General features: G+C 34.7%; 1 protein-coding gene across 2 annotated transcripts in view; it reads left to right on the top strand.

The window, feature by feature from the left end:
- Alk (Anaplastic lymphoma kinase) overlaps positions 1 to 19,005 on the top strand; it is a 92,070-nt gene that overhangs the window by 42,534 nt on the left and 30,531 nt on the right. For both annotated transcript variants that reach the window (XM_089649666.1, XM_089649667.1), the window contains exons 7-12: positions 3,377 to 3,683; positions 4,468 to 4,634; positions 6,490 to 6,680; positions 12,406 to 12,565; positions 14,313 to 14,460; positions 17,710 to 17,880. In XM_089649666.1, the coding sequence (XP_089505792.1) occupies positions 3,377 to 3,683; positions 4,468 to 4,634; positions 6,490 to 6,680; positions 12,406 to 12,565; positions 14,313 to 14,460; positions 17,710 to 17,880 (1,144 nt within the window). The remainder of the gene's footprint in view (positions 1 to 3,376; positions 3,684 to 4,467; positions 4,635 to 6,489; positions 6,681 to 12,405; positions 12,566 to 14,312; positions 14,461 to 17,709; positions 17,881 to 19,005) is intronic.

Genomic DNA, 19,005 nt, shown 5'->3' with positions numbered 1-19,005 from the left:
TATATCATTTTCTTTAATTTTGTTTACATCTTATCATATTATATTGTTTATTTTATATATACAGTGAGGCACATACAAGTGGAAGAGGAAGAACCTACCTATCTTCGTTTGAGTATAAATATTTATTGATTTTTATAAAAAACACACTAACAATTGTCATAGAATAGTAAAATTTTTGCAGTAACAACAACATTTTTTTGGCTTCTGATTCAATCCATCATTAATCATCAAATGTTCTGTGAGTTTGCTTTTCTAACTCAGAATAACAACAATTTTTATAAATTATTCCTGTTTACAATCAATTTAATAATACTGCTAATTTGTTTTTTTATTATTATTTTTTAAGTAATACAAACATTCACGGGTTACAAATAACCTGACAATATTTTGAAATCTCCTACTACCACCACAGTAAGCGGAAAATATTGCGTGTGTTGTGATGGAGGACTTAGACAGCCAAAGAATTGAACACACTACGCTTGGGTGGGACCCAAACGCGATGCCAACTCAGCCATCGACCAGTCAAAATTAATACATTTATTACTTCCAGTTATCGTCAACATAAACAAATATACGAAAGTGCAAGTAATAATTGTATTACATTTTTATTGGAACAAATTTTCTTTAACTCTTAAAGGTTACCCATCAATGTAATATACTAAAGATCTCTGTTTTATTGGCACCTAATTTCATATAATACATCATATTTGTCTATCTCATATTTAACCCTTGATTTACCCGGTAGGTCCCTGGGACTCCATTGAAAACTTTCAGCACTCATAAAACCGTTCGTTTTTGGAATTCACCAGAGATGTGCAAAATAGGTACCCAAAACCATTTGAAATGCAAAATGGTTTTTAGAAAAGCATTTCAAATGCAAAATACCTATTTTCAAAATGCATTGAAAATGCAAAATGGTTTCTCAGGTCAAACAATTAAAATAATTATAGAATTTTTAAACAATTTTGTCATTTAACAATGGACATCAATGTAGAACAAACATATTACATGATGGTAAATCCAAAAATACCACGACTACAGATTATGAAACCACAAAAAATTTGCGCCGGACTAATGTTGCCTACGTAAAAACATTTAATATTACAGCGTCATGGCCCCATGTTCAGTATTTGAATCAGTATTTTTTGTAATGGTATCACTCAATTGCCAGGGCTCCTACCAGGGAGCAACTTGACAAATGTAAATTATGTCTCATAGCGAGGTTCAGGACCGACTGATATTTGGGGCTTATGAAAAAAAGATGAGTGGAGATAGTAGGAAGAATGTTGCAAAAAATGCATTTAAAATGGAAAATGCATTGAGAAAAGCATTTAAAATGCAAAATGCAAAATGGTTTTTAGAAAAGCATTTAAAATGCAAAATGGAAAATACCCATTTTGCATTTTGCATTTCCATTTAAAATGGATTTATTTGAAATAAAGCACATCTCTGGAATTCACCAAGTTCGCCAAGCGCGAGGGAGAGCAGACATAGATGTGCGTGAGTGCGTGCGTGAGTATTCACGTAAGTGGAGTCCGTGGGACTCCACCGGGGTATTAATGTTACAGTTTTAGCCTATTTACGGTATTTTTTACAGTGTATTTATTTTTTTTCCCCGGAATGAGAGAAAGTATTGTCACCTGTGTCCACAGCGTCTAAAAAGGAAAACTGTATATATTTGCCATAGTTGTACTAAGCTGTATAAAAAAAATAAGCCATGACTGTGTCACCAACCGTGACTGGAAGGTCTTACACGTTTTTTTTTGTTTGAACCATTTTTTTTTTTTTACTTTTTATAAGAATTGATTATGTTTTTGTTATATTTCTTTAAAAATTAGTTTGAAAAATTGTTTTGTTTTTGAAATGTTGAGATTAGAAGTTAGGTCTCGTAATTTTGTTACAAAAAGTGCAATATTCTAGAAGTTCCTTAATAAAAGGCCGTGATTCTATAATTTTAAGTAAAAACCTATGCCATTATAAAACCAAATATATAATAAACAAATGTAACTAGCATTTCATTTAAAAAAGTGTTTTATTTCATGTTAAATTAACAATTTTATTTCCGGGAGTCCTGGGGACTCCACCAGGTAAATTGTGTATGTATGAAGTCACCGGGTAAATCAAGGGTTAAAATTCAGAATTAACAATGTTATCTTGCAACAAATGTTTCCATATTTTTGGCAGCTACTTTTTTAAATGATCACAAGGTTCTAATGAATTGGTTTGTAACCTAGATAGTGTCTAATCGGATACATTTATCCGATTTTTATTTATATGGGATACCTTTGATATAAGATAATACACAAAATTATAAAAACAAATTTAAAGCATGATAAAACAGTAAACTGATAAACTGGATATTAAGCAATATTAGTTAAACATGTAAACATAACATAAAATAATATAGAAACTAGAACAATACTACATATAAGACAAAACACTAAAACTACATTACCAACAACTCTAATTTGTAGGATTCAACAAAGTGCTGGTATAGATTACGCTTCATTCTATAAATGGAGTCAATAAATGTTATGTCTCTGCTTTACTTGCAAATTACTGTGTTGGGAACTCTTTGATAAAGTAAAAGGTTCTACTTATAATTACGTTTATTTACGTTACAATAAATAGGTCTGGATTTAGCTACACTGTTCATTACCCGAGGGTTGGTAATTCTCTGTTTTTAGAAGCTTGTTGTCTGTCAATAATATCCCACAGGCAATTGCTACACTCTAGCGACATCTGTCGGACTCTGGAGTAAGCTTTATGACTAGTGCCATCTATCGCTTGATTTCCCAACTTATTACCATACATCACAATAAATATATCAATAGTATCCCCAAACTTGTTGCCCATATCATGCATCTTATTGGTTAGTGATTGTGTCTGATAGTAGGTTGTGTATGTATTATAGTAGAATGTTATATTTCATCTTGTGTTCCTAGTCGGCACATAGAATTTAACAGTGGCAACTATGGCAGGACTATCAATTAAGTTGTTAATGACTCTGTGCAATACAACCAGGTCTGACATAATTCGACTGTCAGACAATGTTCATTGTTTTTTCTAAATAAAAAAGAACCCTTTTGAGCTACTCACAAGTTTATGTACAATAAATTAACACTTATATTTAAATTTAGTATTTTGCAAGAAGGTGGTTAGCGAACACTTCTCAAGATGTTTAATTGACAACAATCAAAATCAGAATGAATTCAATTCAAGGTGGACGAGCCGCCAATAGTGTTGTAAGGGTTCTGCAGTGTTCCGCATACAACAAGTCTATAATAGAATATTGAAGAAACCAGAACTAAATGCTGGAGCAAAGACATAAGCCGATACCCCATTCTACATTACTGATAATCTACATTTTTTTCAGGGGGCTTCTGAAATGGCAACGTCACTCCGGCCCAACACCCACCCCCAACACAGGCCCAGAGACGGACCACACTTGTCAAGGCCGCATCGCTCCACTACCCTCATTCTCCACAGCCAACCAAGCAGCTGTAAACGGGTCTGTCGGCGTTGCCTGCATCGGCCGGTATCTCTATGTCAACATGAACGGAACCGGGGGGAACAAAGATGGACCAGGTTTTGCAGCCAATGCTAATCTGGACAGTGTTATTTTCAATCCGCCGCCAAAGGTTCACGGAGACCAGAATTCCAAGTATTACAACTCTTGCATGGTGAGAAGAAATTACACTTTTTCTTTGCCCCACGTTGGGCGCCAGTGTTAGCAATCATATTATTTGGGTGTGCGACTTTTGAATATATCTATATTCTTCTATTTATTTAAATAAGAATGTCTGCGACGAGTGGGCGGGAGCGTGGCAGATACCGGACAGCGTGGATTTGATTTTTATGCAAATCTACAGTTATATTCCGAGATTTGATCTTCTAAACAAGATGAAGGTCTCCATCTGATTTTGAAAAGCTCTGTGTAAACCCTGGGCAACACCGGGAACTTCAGCTAGTTATTGTAAAGTAACTTTGTACATCTAAGCGCTTCTTCCAAAGGGATACGCAAGTATCCTGTACTCATGTTGAGTACTCACGGAGCAAACAACTTGTGGCTCATAGTCTGTATATAGCGCTACTGAACTCACGAGACCCGCATCACCACCAATCTTTGTTGAATTCTCGAAACGTCAAAACTAGAATGCTTTCATAACCTCGCTCACAACAAAACGGTTGCTGTAGCTGTTATTTTTATATCCTGTCATTGTTGACTGTTCTGTTCTTAGCATTGATCTAAAGCACGCGCTTTGTTACAAAATGTCAGACGCATGTGACATTATGTTCAAAGTCTCAACGACCCAAGTGGTAACAACAACGCCTGGCTGATCACGGGAGATTGGCGTCGCTGGGGAGTTTACTAAATTACGGTGCCTGTGCACAAATCTCCATGTAGATGTTTTGCGATAGTCATTAGGGCCTGTGAATGCTGATGTAAAGAATATTTTCTTACAGATTCGATTCTATTACCACCAATACGGAAAGAACAGCGGATCCATTGCTCTTCTGCTCATCGAATTGAAGGACAAAGAGAACTCCACAGAACTCATTTGGAGGTCATCCAAGAACCAAGGAATTGACTGGATCCGAGCTGTTGTAATTCTACCCAACGTGACAACAAGGTAAGTTTCATTACTGCCTTAATAAAATAATTATTAACAGTCCACAATGGAGTGCTGGTACCTACCCTGATGTATGGAAGTGAGGCATGGAACTGGCAAAGAAAGTATGAAACTAGATTGAATGCTGTTGAAATGAGATCCCTGAGGCGTATGTGTGGTAAAACCATGTTTGATCGTGTGAGGAATGTGGAGTTCCGCAGAGAGTGCAAGGCGTAATGAGTAAGATTAAGAAAGGGACGCTTAGATGGTTTGGGCATGTAGAGCGAATGAGCGAAGAAAGGAGAATATATGATGAAAATGCGAATGGTAGCAGAAGTCGGGGACGCCCGAGGAAGACATGGCACGATCAAGTGAATCAGATACTTGAGTCGGGCCATGTCAAGAGTCAGAATAATAGAAGAGTATGTATGAGACGATGTATGAATGTGAATGAAGCGAGCAGTGTGTGCCAAGACCGAGTTGTTTGGCGGTCCGTCCTTTCTGCCTACCCCTGCGGAGAAACGGCGTGATGGTTAGTTAGTTATTTTGATCATTAGTACAATTTACAAATTCAGCTTGCGTATGTTTGCGCTCGCAAAACTCGTAAAGTAATTAACCGATATCGCAGATAATTTCAAAGTTTGTTCTTATTAGTGCCTGCATTGTGTAAAGAGTGATTTTAATAGTAGATAAAGTCGGGTACGCTCGAGGAATACTTAACGCAATATCTTTGCACCAGAATAAGATACGGACTCAAATTAAAGTCAATCTAATGTTTTTTTTTAACAGTAACATTGTGATATAAAGTAGTCAGAAGTAAATGGTGAAAAAAGTCGGAGACGACCTATAAAGACATTAGCAATAGTACCTAGATTACATGAAGTTAGTAATAGGTGCGCAGATGTAGCGGATCTGTTTAACTGTACAGAAGGTACAAGAAGACTATACTATCATATCTTCTAAATCATTATTAATTAAACCTAAGTCTATGCAAACTTCTTTATAATATTTTGTATGTATTTGTATCTCCTTCTAGAGCTTGTATTAATTTTATACTTTTTGTTATCATTTTATGATGAAATGCCACAGTTAATTGTTATTTTTGTTTAAATTATTACTAGTGTTTGATTATGCTTGTATTCTGTGACATGTAATTATTGTGTATGGATATTAAATAAATAGCGAAGCATTGCAGGGTACATTAGTGGGAATCTTAACTACAGGATTTTCCAATAAGAGGTGTTATTTTGAATAGCCCGCTATTTCAGTAGATGTTACTTTTGAAGCTGTCATTTTTTGACATTTGACAAGTAGAAACTACGCCATTAATAAAAATGGAACGATACACGTTTCAACAACGCATTAAAATTATTAAAATTAACTTGAATTAATCAAATGCAAATCATCTTGAGTGATGAGGCCCATTTCCACCTTGATGCCTTCATCAACAAGCAAAATTATCGCATCTGGGGTTCGGAAGACCCAAGAGTTATTGTCGAAAAGCCTTTCTATCCTCAACGTGCGACTGTTTGGTGCGGTTTATGGTCCGACGGAGTCATTAAATGTTACTTTTTCGAAAATGAGGCTGGAGCAACAGTTACGGTGAATGGATTGCGCTATCGAGAGATGATTATTGATTTTTTATGGCCGGAATTGGATGGTATTGATTTGGACAACGTTTACTTTCAACAAGACGACGCTACGTGCCACACAAGCAACGAAACCATTGATCTTTTACGATTGAATATCGAAATAACACCTCTTATTGGAAAACACTGTATATGGTCAATCAAGGAAAGTGTGGCATAAAGTTGGAACCAATAAGTAGTTATTTCAATGTGATTTTTAGTAATAATATCTTTATTCCATTTTGTAGGTATTACCTACAACTGGAGGCCCGGAGAGGCATGCGGGTGTACAGCGACGTCGCGGTGGACGACTTCAGCATGTCTCCAGAGTGTTTCGGGATCAACATCCCCCCGAAGGTTCTGGGAGACTACAATTACTGGGACCCCGTGCACAGCGGTGCTAACGCCAAACCTCACAGGGACTTCGAAAATAAGACTTGTAAGTTTTCTAAATTATCAGTTCTTATAAGGGGCTGTTCAAGTATTACGTTAGCAGATTTATTACAATTATTTACCTCCTCTTCCCCCTTGTCGCCAAAAGTAAGCAAAGCTCTTACCCCCCCCCCCCCCCCCTCCCATGCTTACGTAAAAATTGGTACCTATATGCATTTTTCTGTTAATGTATTCTGTGTTTTAAATGATTCATAAGCGAAAGAGGATCAACGGTAACACAAATATTAACTTGCTTTGATTTGCTTACAACACGTCAATCGCACTGAAACGAAACAATAGATTGATGGAAGAAATTTTGACAAGTGAGTAGCGCGCGGTAATTCCCCCATTCGCTTCTAAAAGTACCTAAACGTATTAATTATTTGTGGGAATCCCCGAATATGTATTCGGTTTTCAAACATAGACAATGTGTGGGTTGCCAATGTGTAAAAAAAAAAATTACTGCTGAGCACTGCTGACGTAATCACTATCTCGATCCCCCCAGCCCCCCATGTCATCAAAAATAAGCAAAGCAAAGACCCCCCTGCCCCCCTATAGTGCTTACATAATACTTGAACGCCCCCTAACTATTCTTACCTTGAAGCTGTCATCTCGAAAATTTCACCGTGCACTGCAAGACGAAAGACGGCAACCCTCAAGAGAATACAAAAAGTCTTGATTATCTACACTCCACCTCAAGATGTCATTGCAAACCTCCCAGCCAGCCACATCATGTCCAGTAGACCCTTTCGGACTGAAGGCGAAACTCTGCTTCTATTACGACACTCCCCTGAAGAGTTATTGTGAAATCAGGGTTCTCTCTACCTCGGAAGACAAGGACCTCACTAAACTGCATCCGTTGTAGTCACAACCGTTGTGCATACATGGGGCCTAAATGATTCTGAATTGGATATTAAACAAGAGAAAACATTGTAGAAGAATTTTCCGTCCATCAGTTCCAGATTAGCACATCAGTGCTGAACCAAGTGACTCCCGATGTTGTCGACTGGCTGAATAATCTCAACATCTCACTTTGATCTCCGACATCCATCTATAACCATATGAACAGAGATGTGCTTTATTTCAAATAAATCCATTTCAAATGCAAAATGCAAAATAGGTATTTTCCATTTTGCATTTTAAATGCTTTTCTAAAAACCATTTTGCATTTTAAATGCTTTTCTCAGTGCATTTTCCATTTTAAATGCTTTTTTGCAACATTCTTCCTACTTCTCCACTCATATTTTTTTCATAAGCCCCAAATATCAGTCGGTCCTCAACCTCGCTATGAGAGATAATTTACATTTGTCAAGTTGCTCCCTGGTAGGAGCCCTGGCAATTGAGTGATACCATTACAAAATATATTGATTTAAATACTGAACATGGGGCCATGACGCTGTAATATTAAATGTTAGATAGCAGTTTCTATGTTTTTACGTTGGCAACATTAGTCCCGCGCAAATTTTTTGTGGTTTCATAATCTGTAGTTGTGGTGTTTTTGGATTTACCATCATGTAATATGTTTGTTCTACATTGATGTCCATTATTAAATGACAAAATTGTTTATAAATTCTATAATTATTTTAATTGTTTGACCTGAGAAACCATTTTGCATTTTCAATGCATTTTGAAAATAGGTATTTTGCATTTTGCATTTGAAATGCTTTTCTAAAAACCATTTTGCATTTTGCATTTTCAAATGGAAAAGTTTTGATCCATTTCCATTTTGTATTTCAAATGGTTGTGGGTACCCATTTTGCACATCTCTGCATATCAATTGGTGGAGCTTAGAAAGCAGTTATTGTTCCGTCAAGAGAATGGTGAACCAAACCTTACCATAAAGTACATAAACTCCAAACCAACTATTGTTACAACCCTTCCAAAAAACGACACAATGTAAACAAACTGAAGTGCTATTACCAAAATGTCAGAGGCATGAAAACTAAACTTAAGGACTTTAAAATACATGCCCCAACACTGCCACATGACATCCTCATTCTTACGGAAACCTGGCTGGAACCATCCATCAACTCTGCTGAGCTTGGTCTACCCCACCATCATATTTACCGGTCTGACAGAAGTCAACAAACCAGCGCTAAATCTAGAGGCGGTGGCGTCATGATAGCTGTCAACAAGATACATCCTTCAAAACTTCTGAAAACCAAAAATTCTAATGTGGAACAAGTTTACATTTTACTAAACGGCAAAAATCAAAAAAATATCATAGGCAGTGTTTATATTCCGCCATCATCAGATATAAGTGTATACAAAAGTCATTTCGAGGATATTGAACAACTGTCGTTTAAATTTCCAAATAGTAAAATCACTATCATCGGTGATTACAATTTACCAAAAATCAACTGGGGTACCCGCGACAATTCTACATTATCTCAAAACTCTAGCTTAACTGACACAGAAAAAGAAATAGTTGAATTATGTGATTTCCTTAACCTAGTTCAATTAAACAATGTAAAAAATGACAATGATAGATTACTAGATCTTGTTCTTTGTACCGACTTGTCAACTGCGGTTGGAAAGTCACTCGATTCAGTTCTTCCCCCTGATTCTCATCACCCAACTTTAGATATTACTGTATTATGTAACCCTATAAAATGCCAAATTAAAAACCAGACACAATATCCTAACTTTAATAAAGCCAATTATGTTGCAATACGCGATTATCTTTATAACACTGACTGGTCTATACTAGAAGGAGGTAATCTCGATGAGAATATTAAAGCCTTTTACGATCATCTATATAAAACCATAGAAAACTTTGTCCCAATTAGTTATAAACTATCTTCAAATTTCCCTCGCTGGTTTAGCAAGGACCTCATTAACATAGTAATTGAGAAGAAAAAAGCGCATAAAATTTACAAAGAAACAACAAATCTTTCTGATTTTATAATTTTCAGCAAGCTGCGAAAAGATTGTAATAAATTATCAAACATTTGTTATAATAATTACATTAAGAATGTGGAATTTTCGATTGGTAACAATGTAAAATATTTTTTCAACTATTGTAAAGCTCAAAATAACAACAACCTTGGCATACCTGAAACTATGCACTATAAACTGAAAACTTCCTGTAAAATCAAAGATATTGTCAATTTGTTTGCAGATTTTTTCAAGGATGTATATGAAACAGATATCCCTGATGAAGACATTCCAAACTTTGAGTCCGATATAAATTTACAACTATCTCAGATACATATTGAGATTAAAGAAATTGCAGCATGTATCAAACTACTGGAACCTAAATCGTGCTCAGGGCCAGATAAAATTCCCCCCGTATTTCTAAAAAACTGTGGGAGTAGTGTCTCTTACCCTCTGTACCTACTATTTAATCAATCACTTTTAACAGGCAAGTTCCCACAAATATGGAAAAATAGCTTTCTCACTCCTATATTCAAAAGCGGAGACAAGTCTTTAGTTGAAAATTACAGACCAATATGCATACAATCGTCAATACCAAAAATTTTTGAAAAGTTAATTCTCCAAAAAATATGTTCTTGCATAAAATTTAATATCTCATCATTTCAACATGGTTTTATCTCTGGACGATCTACCTTAACTAACCTTACACTGTATGAACATTTTATCTCTGGTGCTCTTGCTAATAGAGAACAAGTTGATTCAATTTACACGGATTTTAGTAAAGCCCTTGATAAGGTTTGCATTAAAATTCTTATAAATAAATTGTCTAAATTAGGAATAAGTGGTAATTTATTATGTTGGATTAAGAATTATTTATCAAAACGTGTACTAACTGTCTGTATTAAAGAACACTTATCTTACGAATTTGAAGCCACTAGTGGTGTGCCTCAGGGTTCGCACCTTGGTCCAATATTGTTTATACTATTCATAAACGATGTCACTTCCATATTCACTGATGTTAACATATTATTATTTGCCGATGACATGAAAATATATAAAATCATAAAAAATATATACGACTGCTTGTCCCTCCAATCCAATTTTATAAAATTCGTAGAATGGTGTACCATTAACAAACTTACACTTAATATAAAAAAATGTCAAATCATGAGTTTCTTTAGAATTAAAAACCCTATCAAATATAGTTACTCTTTTAACAATCACAGTTTATTGTCAGTACCTGTAATAAGGGACCTTGGAATAACCTTCGACTCTAAACTACTATTTACCAATCACATTGATATAATAACGGGTAAAGCAATGAAAATTCTGGGCTTCATTGTAAGAATTTGTAAAGATTTTAAAAATATCCAAACATTTAAAATACTATATACAACTCTGGTTAGGAGTCATTTAGAATACAATTCCCCCATATGGAACCCTTTCTACAAAAGCCATGCAAACTCCATTGAAAGAATCCAACGCAAATTTCTCAGATCAATTAATTTCAAATTAGGTATTCCTGCGGTTGACATAAACTATGAATCTTTATTACAAAAAATGAGACTCTTATCGTTAAAAGATAGAAGAATACTCAATGATCTTATTTTCTTATTTAAAATAAACAATAACTGGTTTGACTCCCCTGAATTGGTCTCATTAATAAATTACCATGTACCTAGTAGACCGACTCGACTCAAAACACCTTTTCACTGTGACAATACTATGACGAACGCAGAACAAAACTCAACCATCAATCGCTTGCATATTTTAGGCAATGAATATGCTAATATTGATCACGCTGCCGGTAATCTGTCTTCATACAAAAGATGCGTTAAACTAAATTTGTTTGCTAGTACCACGTAAATACATCATGTAAACATAATATGCCTACCAGTACTTCTAAAACTATTAATGCACTTGAAATCATAAGTACTTGTAAAATTTATCATATCGGTTAACATAATCCAGGATTTATTACTTTTTATATTTAAATCATTGTCGGTACCTTGAGATAGGTATCTTATTGGTACATTTTATTGTTTTATTTCAATCTTTAAATTTTTATTTTTATTTATACTTTTTCCTAATAAATTATGGTTTGTACTTTAATACTTTATATTTTAAACTATTCACTTTACAATTTACTTTTATACATTATAGTTTTTATACACTACTTATTACCTTACTTTTTACCTATTTTCTTAAATTTTACTAACATTATACTGTTATTCTTCATGTTGTTGTACTATTATAAGCATGTCAATTATGTTAATGGCACGTGTTGTGCCGTATATGTGTAAATAAATAAATAAATAAATATGAAGAAGAAGACTGCACATTTTGAGGAGTTATACCGAATTCATCAAACTCAAGAAGCCAATTTCAACAAATATGCGGATTTATAGAAATGAATGGATGTAGAAATTAACCAAGATCGCTGAGTAAGCGATCGAGTTTAACAGAGGGCGATGTAGTTTGGTCTAGATTCTATGAAACAATATTAGAGTTCAATCGATTTCAATCGACGAATTATCATTTCTCTACGCCCCGGGCTGACACGATAGCCAGGGGGCTAATGACGCCACATCCATTGACCGACCGACTGACTTCAACAATTATAACAAAACAAACGGTTTCATTTCATTATTGATGACAATATTAGCGATTCTTAAATGAATATTTAAAACAGAAAAATCATTACAAGATATTCGGTCACATATAGGACTTGAAACCAAGACCCTCGTCTTGCCGGGACATCGCTCTACCAACTGGGCTAACGGGAACCTATCTCATTCGGTCACATTTAACTGTATCATTCTTCGAATAAGATACCGATAACGATTTTATTTCAGATTATGAGCTCAACTCCTGCGGTTCCACTGGCAGGTTCGGCCCAAGTCAAGAACAATGTGATGTGACTTACAACAAGTCCATGACAGAGGTTCGAGTGATGAGTGCTGAAAAATACAAGGGGGTTCAAGCCTGGACCGTTCCTACAGAAGGATACTATACGTAAGTACTGCCGAAGTTACAAAATACATATTCATATACGTTTTGCTCATTGTCCAGACAATGCGGATTGTTATAATATAATATTTACATGCAATTATAACACCTCTCATTGAATCTGTTCAACATCGGTTCTTAAGAGGGATTGCTAGGAGGCTAGGATTAGAAAAAGGCAAATACTCATATGATGAAATTGAACTTGAAATTGAACTCTAAACCTCTCTCCTTTGGAAGTCCGTCGGGTAAGAAATGACCTCATTTGCTTCTTCAAAATTATAAATGGTATTATTGATTGACCTACTCTACTGCAACTCATTCCCTTCAATATCCCCTCGCAAAGACTCAGAAATAATGAACTGCTCTTCCTCAACCATCATTCGACAAATTATGGATATTATTCACCATTGTCCAGAATGTGTAGACTGGTTAACTCAAGTCAAAACCTTAACTTTTTTGGGATAAGTCTAAATGTTTTTTGCCGGTCGCTAAACAAGTGACGGAATATTATAAGTGTCCTGTGGTCCTGACCCACGGCGTAGTCTTGACTTGATTCGACTTGTCACTTTATTTTCTTATATTATATCTGCCTTATGTCTTTGCTTTCATGTACCTTTGTCTACTCCTGTATTTTTCATTTTATTGTATTCGGGTTATTATTTTGTAATTTGGACGATGTCCGTTAATAAATAAATAAATAAATTATTTAATGAGCAGGCAGCATTCTACTGATACGCTCATATCTGATTTCACAGCAAGTTTAACAGTTAGAGGGAGCGCTCTAATATTAAAAACAATAATAATTAAGCGAAAATGGTGAAAATATTTAATAAAACATGACTCAATTGAAATAGAGCAAAAATCTCTCGACAAATGCTTTATTTGCATTTAAAGATACACTGTGAATTTTTTCATGCCTTTAACATATTCAATAACAGAACAAAATGTGTTTTAAATAATTTTCTGAGCTTACTTTGCGATTTTTTTCTATCGAGGGAATTTCATATAATTAATGTTTCGGCATAACAAAAGTATAGATATTATCTTAAAAAATAACAATTTTTTTTTTTGGAAATTAAAAACTTAAAGAGTTAACGAGAAACTTGCTATAAATCGGTAGAATTAGGTATGCGCTGGCTTAAAAAGTTTCCACTTAAGCAGTTTTCACGGTTAAAAAGTTGTTTTTTTTCGGTACCTTTAATTTCTAATTCGAAAGTCATAAAATTTATCACTTTGTTATTATTACCTTCATCCCAATTAAGAGGTTTTAGAAGTTCTGCAGTAAAACCATTTACGTAATTTTGTGTTTTTTTTTATTTATTACTAGTGTTTGATTACGCTTGTATTCTGTGACATATAAATGTTGTGTATGGTATATTTAAACTGTGGATATTAAATAAATAAATAAATTCGGAAGGATTCTAATCCTAGCAGAGAATAGACGGTTATATCGACAGGGTTTCATGTTGGGGTGTTATGAAATGTATATGTAAGTGTATGTATGTGTGTATACATGTATGCATGTAGGTGCATACATGTACATTATTCTTTACTTATAGTGTTGTGTTCATCAATGTTGTGTTTGTCTGTAATTAGTGATAGTATCAACCAAGTTTAATTAATGTAATTGTATTTCGAGAGCTTTGATATGAATCACTGTTGACAAACCTAAGAAAAAAAAAAAAAAAAAAAAAAAAAAGAATAACCTCGTCGAAATTAATGTTTCAAAGGCTAAGAAAAATACTAATTTTAGGGTCATCGTACACGGAGCTGGTGGAGGACTAGGGTCTGGCGGGATGGGTTCCTCCAGGGGAGCATCGGCTCGAGCCTTGCTGGATCTACACAAGGGGCAGGTGTTGTACCTGCTCATCGGACAGCCAGGCAGTAGTGCCTGTATAAAGGTAAATCTATCAGAAACAATAATTTTAGATTTTAAGACATGTTAGCAACTACTTCATAAGTAATTCTACCTAAAAATGAGAAATTCAATAATATATCAAAAGCCAGGTGTTGTTTTTTTTTCGGGTGAAATGCAACAATAAAAAGTGTGTATCGGGAAGAAAATCAAATTGTAAAACAACAAAAACACTATTCTTTAATAGTGCAGAAACATAAACTAACTAACTATTACGCCGTTTCTCCGCAGGGGTTGGCAGAGAGGATCTTGGTACTCATTCCTTGCCTCATTCACATTCATACATCGTCTCATACATACTTTTCTATTATTCTGACTCTTGACATGACGTAATCATTTGGAGTTTGCATCAGTTATTTGGTCTCCATTTTAAAAAATCCACATAAACAAAATCGAAGCAATTCAAAACGAATTCCTAAAATATCTTTGTTACAAGTCATTTGTAAGATTTAATAATTATGCAGAGGCAGCTTCATACTTTAAAATTGATTCACTGAGTGTACGGAGGCATCATAAGGATGCACTATTCCTGTATAAAGTAGTTAACAATAATATTCAATGCCCAGAGTTGCTAAACAAGATTCCATTCAATGTACCTGCGCATTCAACACGCTCTTGTGTCCTGTTCAGGGTTGATCAAAGCAAAACGAACTCTAAGCAGAATTATTGCCTGAACAGACTTTGCAATAATTACAATAGCGTATTATCTAAGGTTGATATTTTCAGTTGCGAACTTACCAAATACAAGACGTCCATAAAAGAATATTTCTCTGATGGTTTGTGAATAATGTTTATGTCTCTATTGTTTATATCTCTATTATGATTTGATTTATATCTACAACCTCTCTCTATGGCTATAAATGTATTGTTTTGTAAATTTTTCGTTTTATATAATTTTGTTTTGTATAAATTTTTTAATTCATATTCCTTTCTCACAAATTTAAATAAATTTTTCCATATTATGCTGTCTCAGTTAAAGTCACAAGGAGGAAATCCATAATTGGTTATATTTTACTATATAATACTTATGTACAAACTGATTAAATGTAAACTGTCAATTTCCTGAAAATGAATAAATAATCGTGCCATGTCTTTCTTGGGCACCCCCAACTTCTGCTACCAGAAACATAACAGATATAATTTATTAAGAGTCAAAGATATTATTCATACCACTACAGCCAAAATCTCCATTTGTGTCTTGTCTTGGAAATAATGAAAGCATCAAAATAAATTATGGAATAAATAAAAGTCATGTCAGAGACGAGTCTTCTGTAGAGGGTTTTAATAATTTTAATTCATTCATTAACCAGGAACCATTTATTGTATAACCAACACCTCTGCCATAGGTCACCCCAAGTGGTTCGCTATGACTGGTGATTTAGCAGGTGTGCTCAGGTTCAAAGGAAACTAACCCGTATAATTGCTTATCGTGAAGGTTTACCTGGTCAATCTGGAACATATAATGACCGAATTTTGCACTATAAACTACACTCACTGACGGTCAGACGTAAACTTTCTGACGTACTGCTTCTACACAAAATTATACATGCATCAGTTGATACACCAAACATTTTATCCCAAATTAACATCAATATACCATCAAGAAAATCAACAAGGAGGATGAAAGACATTTTCTATATTAAAGCCTACCACACAAATACAGGATATTTTTCCCCTGTACCGCGAACATTAAGAAATTATAAAATTATACATGGCTCTAATAATGAAATGGACATTTTTAATGACCAATTTAAAAAACGTATTACCTTTAATCGTATTAAGCTGATATTGTGATGAAGCCCTTTATTTAAAGAGAAGCAACATTGTAGCTACCTAATCAGTGTCTCACCAGTACAGGTGTGACAATAACAAATCGTTTATGAAGATATTTGTATTAACCTTTTACCCATTCTTATTTGTTATTTACTTCTGCATATTTAGCTTATTCATTTTGTTACTATTTTTGTTATTATTATGTATTTAAACATCCATGTATGTAAATTTTTGGGCACCATGCCTGTTTTATGTACCTACTTAAATAAAAATAAATAAATAAATAAAATAAATTCTAAAACTGGTATCTCTTGAACTATCGCCTTGCGCCATTACGTTAGATTCATCCGTCTGTCACTTCTGGACATACTGTTCCCTAGTTTCCTACACACCTCTCATACCTTTTTCCTTCACAGAACATCCTCTCCTTCCTTTCCTTAAACATTCCCTTCATACAGCATCCCAGCATCCTCCTGCGTGAGGTTAACCTTTCCTTATCTGTGGTGTTTATTTACTACACATTGTTTCTAATAACTTTAATAACTCTATAAATATAATAAATTCTTGGTTCAGATTTTAGGTATTCCTCCGTTATACATATATGCACTGAATTAAAAAATAAAATTTTACATAGTTTTCAAATTCAATTAAAAATCTGAAACAAATACACTAATACAATCAACCGTGTGACAATGCTACGCGAAGATTGTGCGAGGAAATGACACGCTATTGATGTGCTGCTTTAGTTCGCTATGCGGGAACATGAGAAATCCACACGTCGGCAGTTGTATTTTGATTTAGACCATCGATACCTACAACAGCATAGATATGTGTGTGCTAGCCGCCAGCCAGTCGGTCGCGTACCGTCGTTAGATGTGGACCCCTCGCACGTTTTTTTATCATCTGCCGATGGTTTTTTCATGTTTTCAGCAATTAAATTACAATTATTATCACTTTTGATATAAAATATAATAAACATAAGCAATTAGCTATGAATATTCATATTTTTCCCATATTAAATCGCTTATTTTGAGATGTGTATTGACTACACAGCACCGGAACCCGTGGATTTTTTTAGCACAGTAAGGGAAAGGTTAATTCATTTAACCAAAGTTGTTGTGGTTTATATTTTCTATATGCAGGCCTAGTTTATAGTTAATATATCTTAGAAATTTATGCCGAGTTTTTTCAATGGAATTAAAGTGGATTTTAACCTATTCCGACCTAACCGCCACAATTTAGGGCGTCTATCTTAGAAACTGTCGTTAATTTCAGTAAAAATAACTTCGGATACGATTGGTCAAAGTGAGGGGACCAAATAAAAAAATTATAAATGAATTTCTGCAATTATTAACTAAACACTTTTTAAAATTTTTATATTCAGTTATAATCGGTTAGTTTGGGATCAAAGATGATACCAAGATATTTTTAGTTTAATTATAACTCACATTTTGTTACGCAGACTCTCTCGGTCCTGACGGAGTCCAATTGCAAATACATGAACAACAGCACGGGTGGGACGGACAGTTATGGAGATGGCTTGCCGTACTACCACAGCAAGACGCACGAAATCAAAAACACAGTCATACAGGACGGGGGAGGAGGTGGGGGTGGTGCTACCTTCTTGTTTGTGGTAAGAATTAATTATGTTAGATATAATATGTCTCGACGCCATCTAGTGGGAAATTCAGCACTAACAAAGCCTTTCATACAAAAAATAAAGTTGGTTGTTTACAAGTGAAAAAATATAATCAGCAATAATTGTTCATGAACTACTAGTAGATATTGAATTATTTGGCGGGTTGGGAATAAGCTGACGTAGCTTAGTGGTTCAGAGCACCTGACCGGCAATCAGAAGGTGCGGGTTCAATTCCCGTCGGCGGCCTTTATTTTTACTCAAGAGATATTTCCAATTTGTATGGATATTTCAGGTGAGTAATTATCGCTTATAATAATTTGTTACCTTTTTACTCTATCATCAAACATACTAATTTTGGTTATCTGTGCGTCCTGAAAAAATCTGGTTCAATGAACTCAAATATGCTTTGAATTTAAGTGTCATCGTTTTCAAAGTTGGAACTGATTGTGTGAAGAATTCAGACAAGTGATAAAGTATGCACCTACCCGTAATATAATATTTTAACAAAAAATTATCTTAATTTTCGTTTTAAAATTTGAAATCATGAAACATACTAATTACTGAGTGAAAACTGATTCAATGAACTCAAATCTGGTTCGATTTTAAGTGTCAAAGTATTTTCAAAATTGTAACTGATTTTCCAAGAATTATCTGAAGATTGAAGACAAGACTATCCTGTGATTTTTCACGGAATTGCGCTAGTCTGGTGATGCACCATTTTAAACATTTGATTATGCGACGTCTTCATCTCATTACGTGCCGATACCATCTTAGAGTCCTTTGCCAATTGTTATATCTCTTCTTACTAGCAGATTTCTGTGTTGGGAACTCTTGCAAAAAGTAAAAGGTTCTTTACAATAATTTCGTGTATTTACGTTACAATAAATAAAAGTCTGAATTTTGCTACACTGTTCATTACCCGAGGGTTGGTAATTCTCTGTTTCTAGAAGCTTGAAGTCTGACAAGGATACCCCACAGGCAATTGCTACACTCTAGCGACATCTGTCGGACTCTGGAGTAAGCTTTATGACTGGTGCCATCTATCGCTTGAATACCCAACTTTTTACCAATATTACGCTAAATACGAAAACACCCTCGTCTAAGATTATCGACTAACCC

The sequence above is a fragment of the Hesperophylax consimilis genome, chromosome 30, assembly GCF_061612785.1.
Source record: "Hesperophylax consimilis isolate HC1 chromosome 30, BYU_Hcon_1.0, whole genome shotgun sequence".
NCBI lineage: Eukaryota > Metazoa > Arthropoda > Insecta > Trichoptera > Limnephilidae > Hesperophylax > Hesperophylax consimilis.
This window is presented reverse-complemented; position numbering and strand designations above follow the sequence as displayed.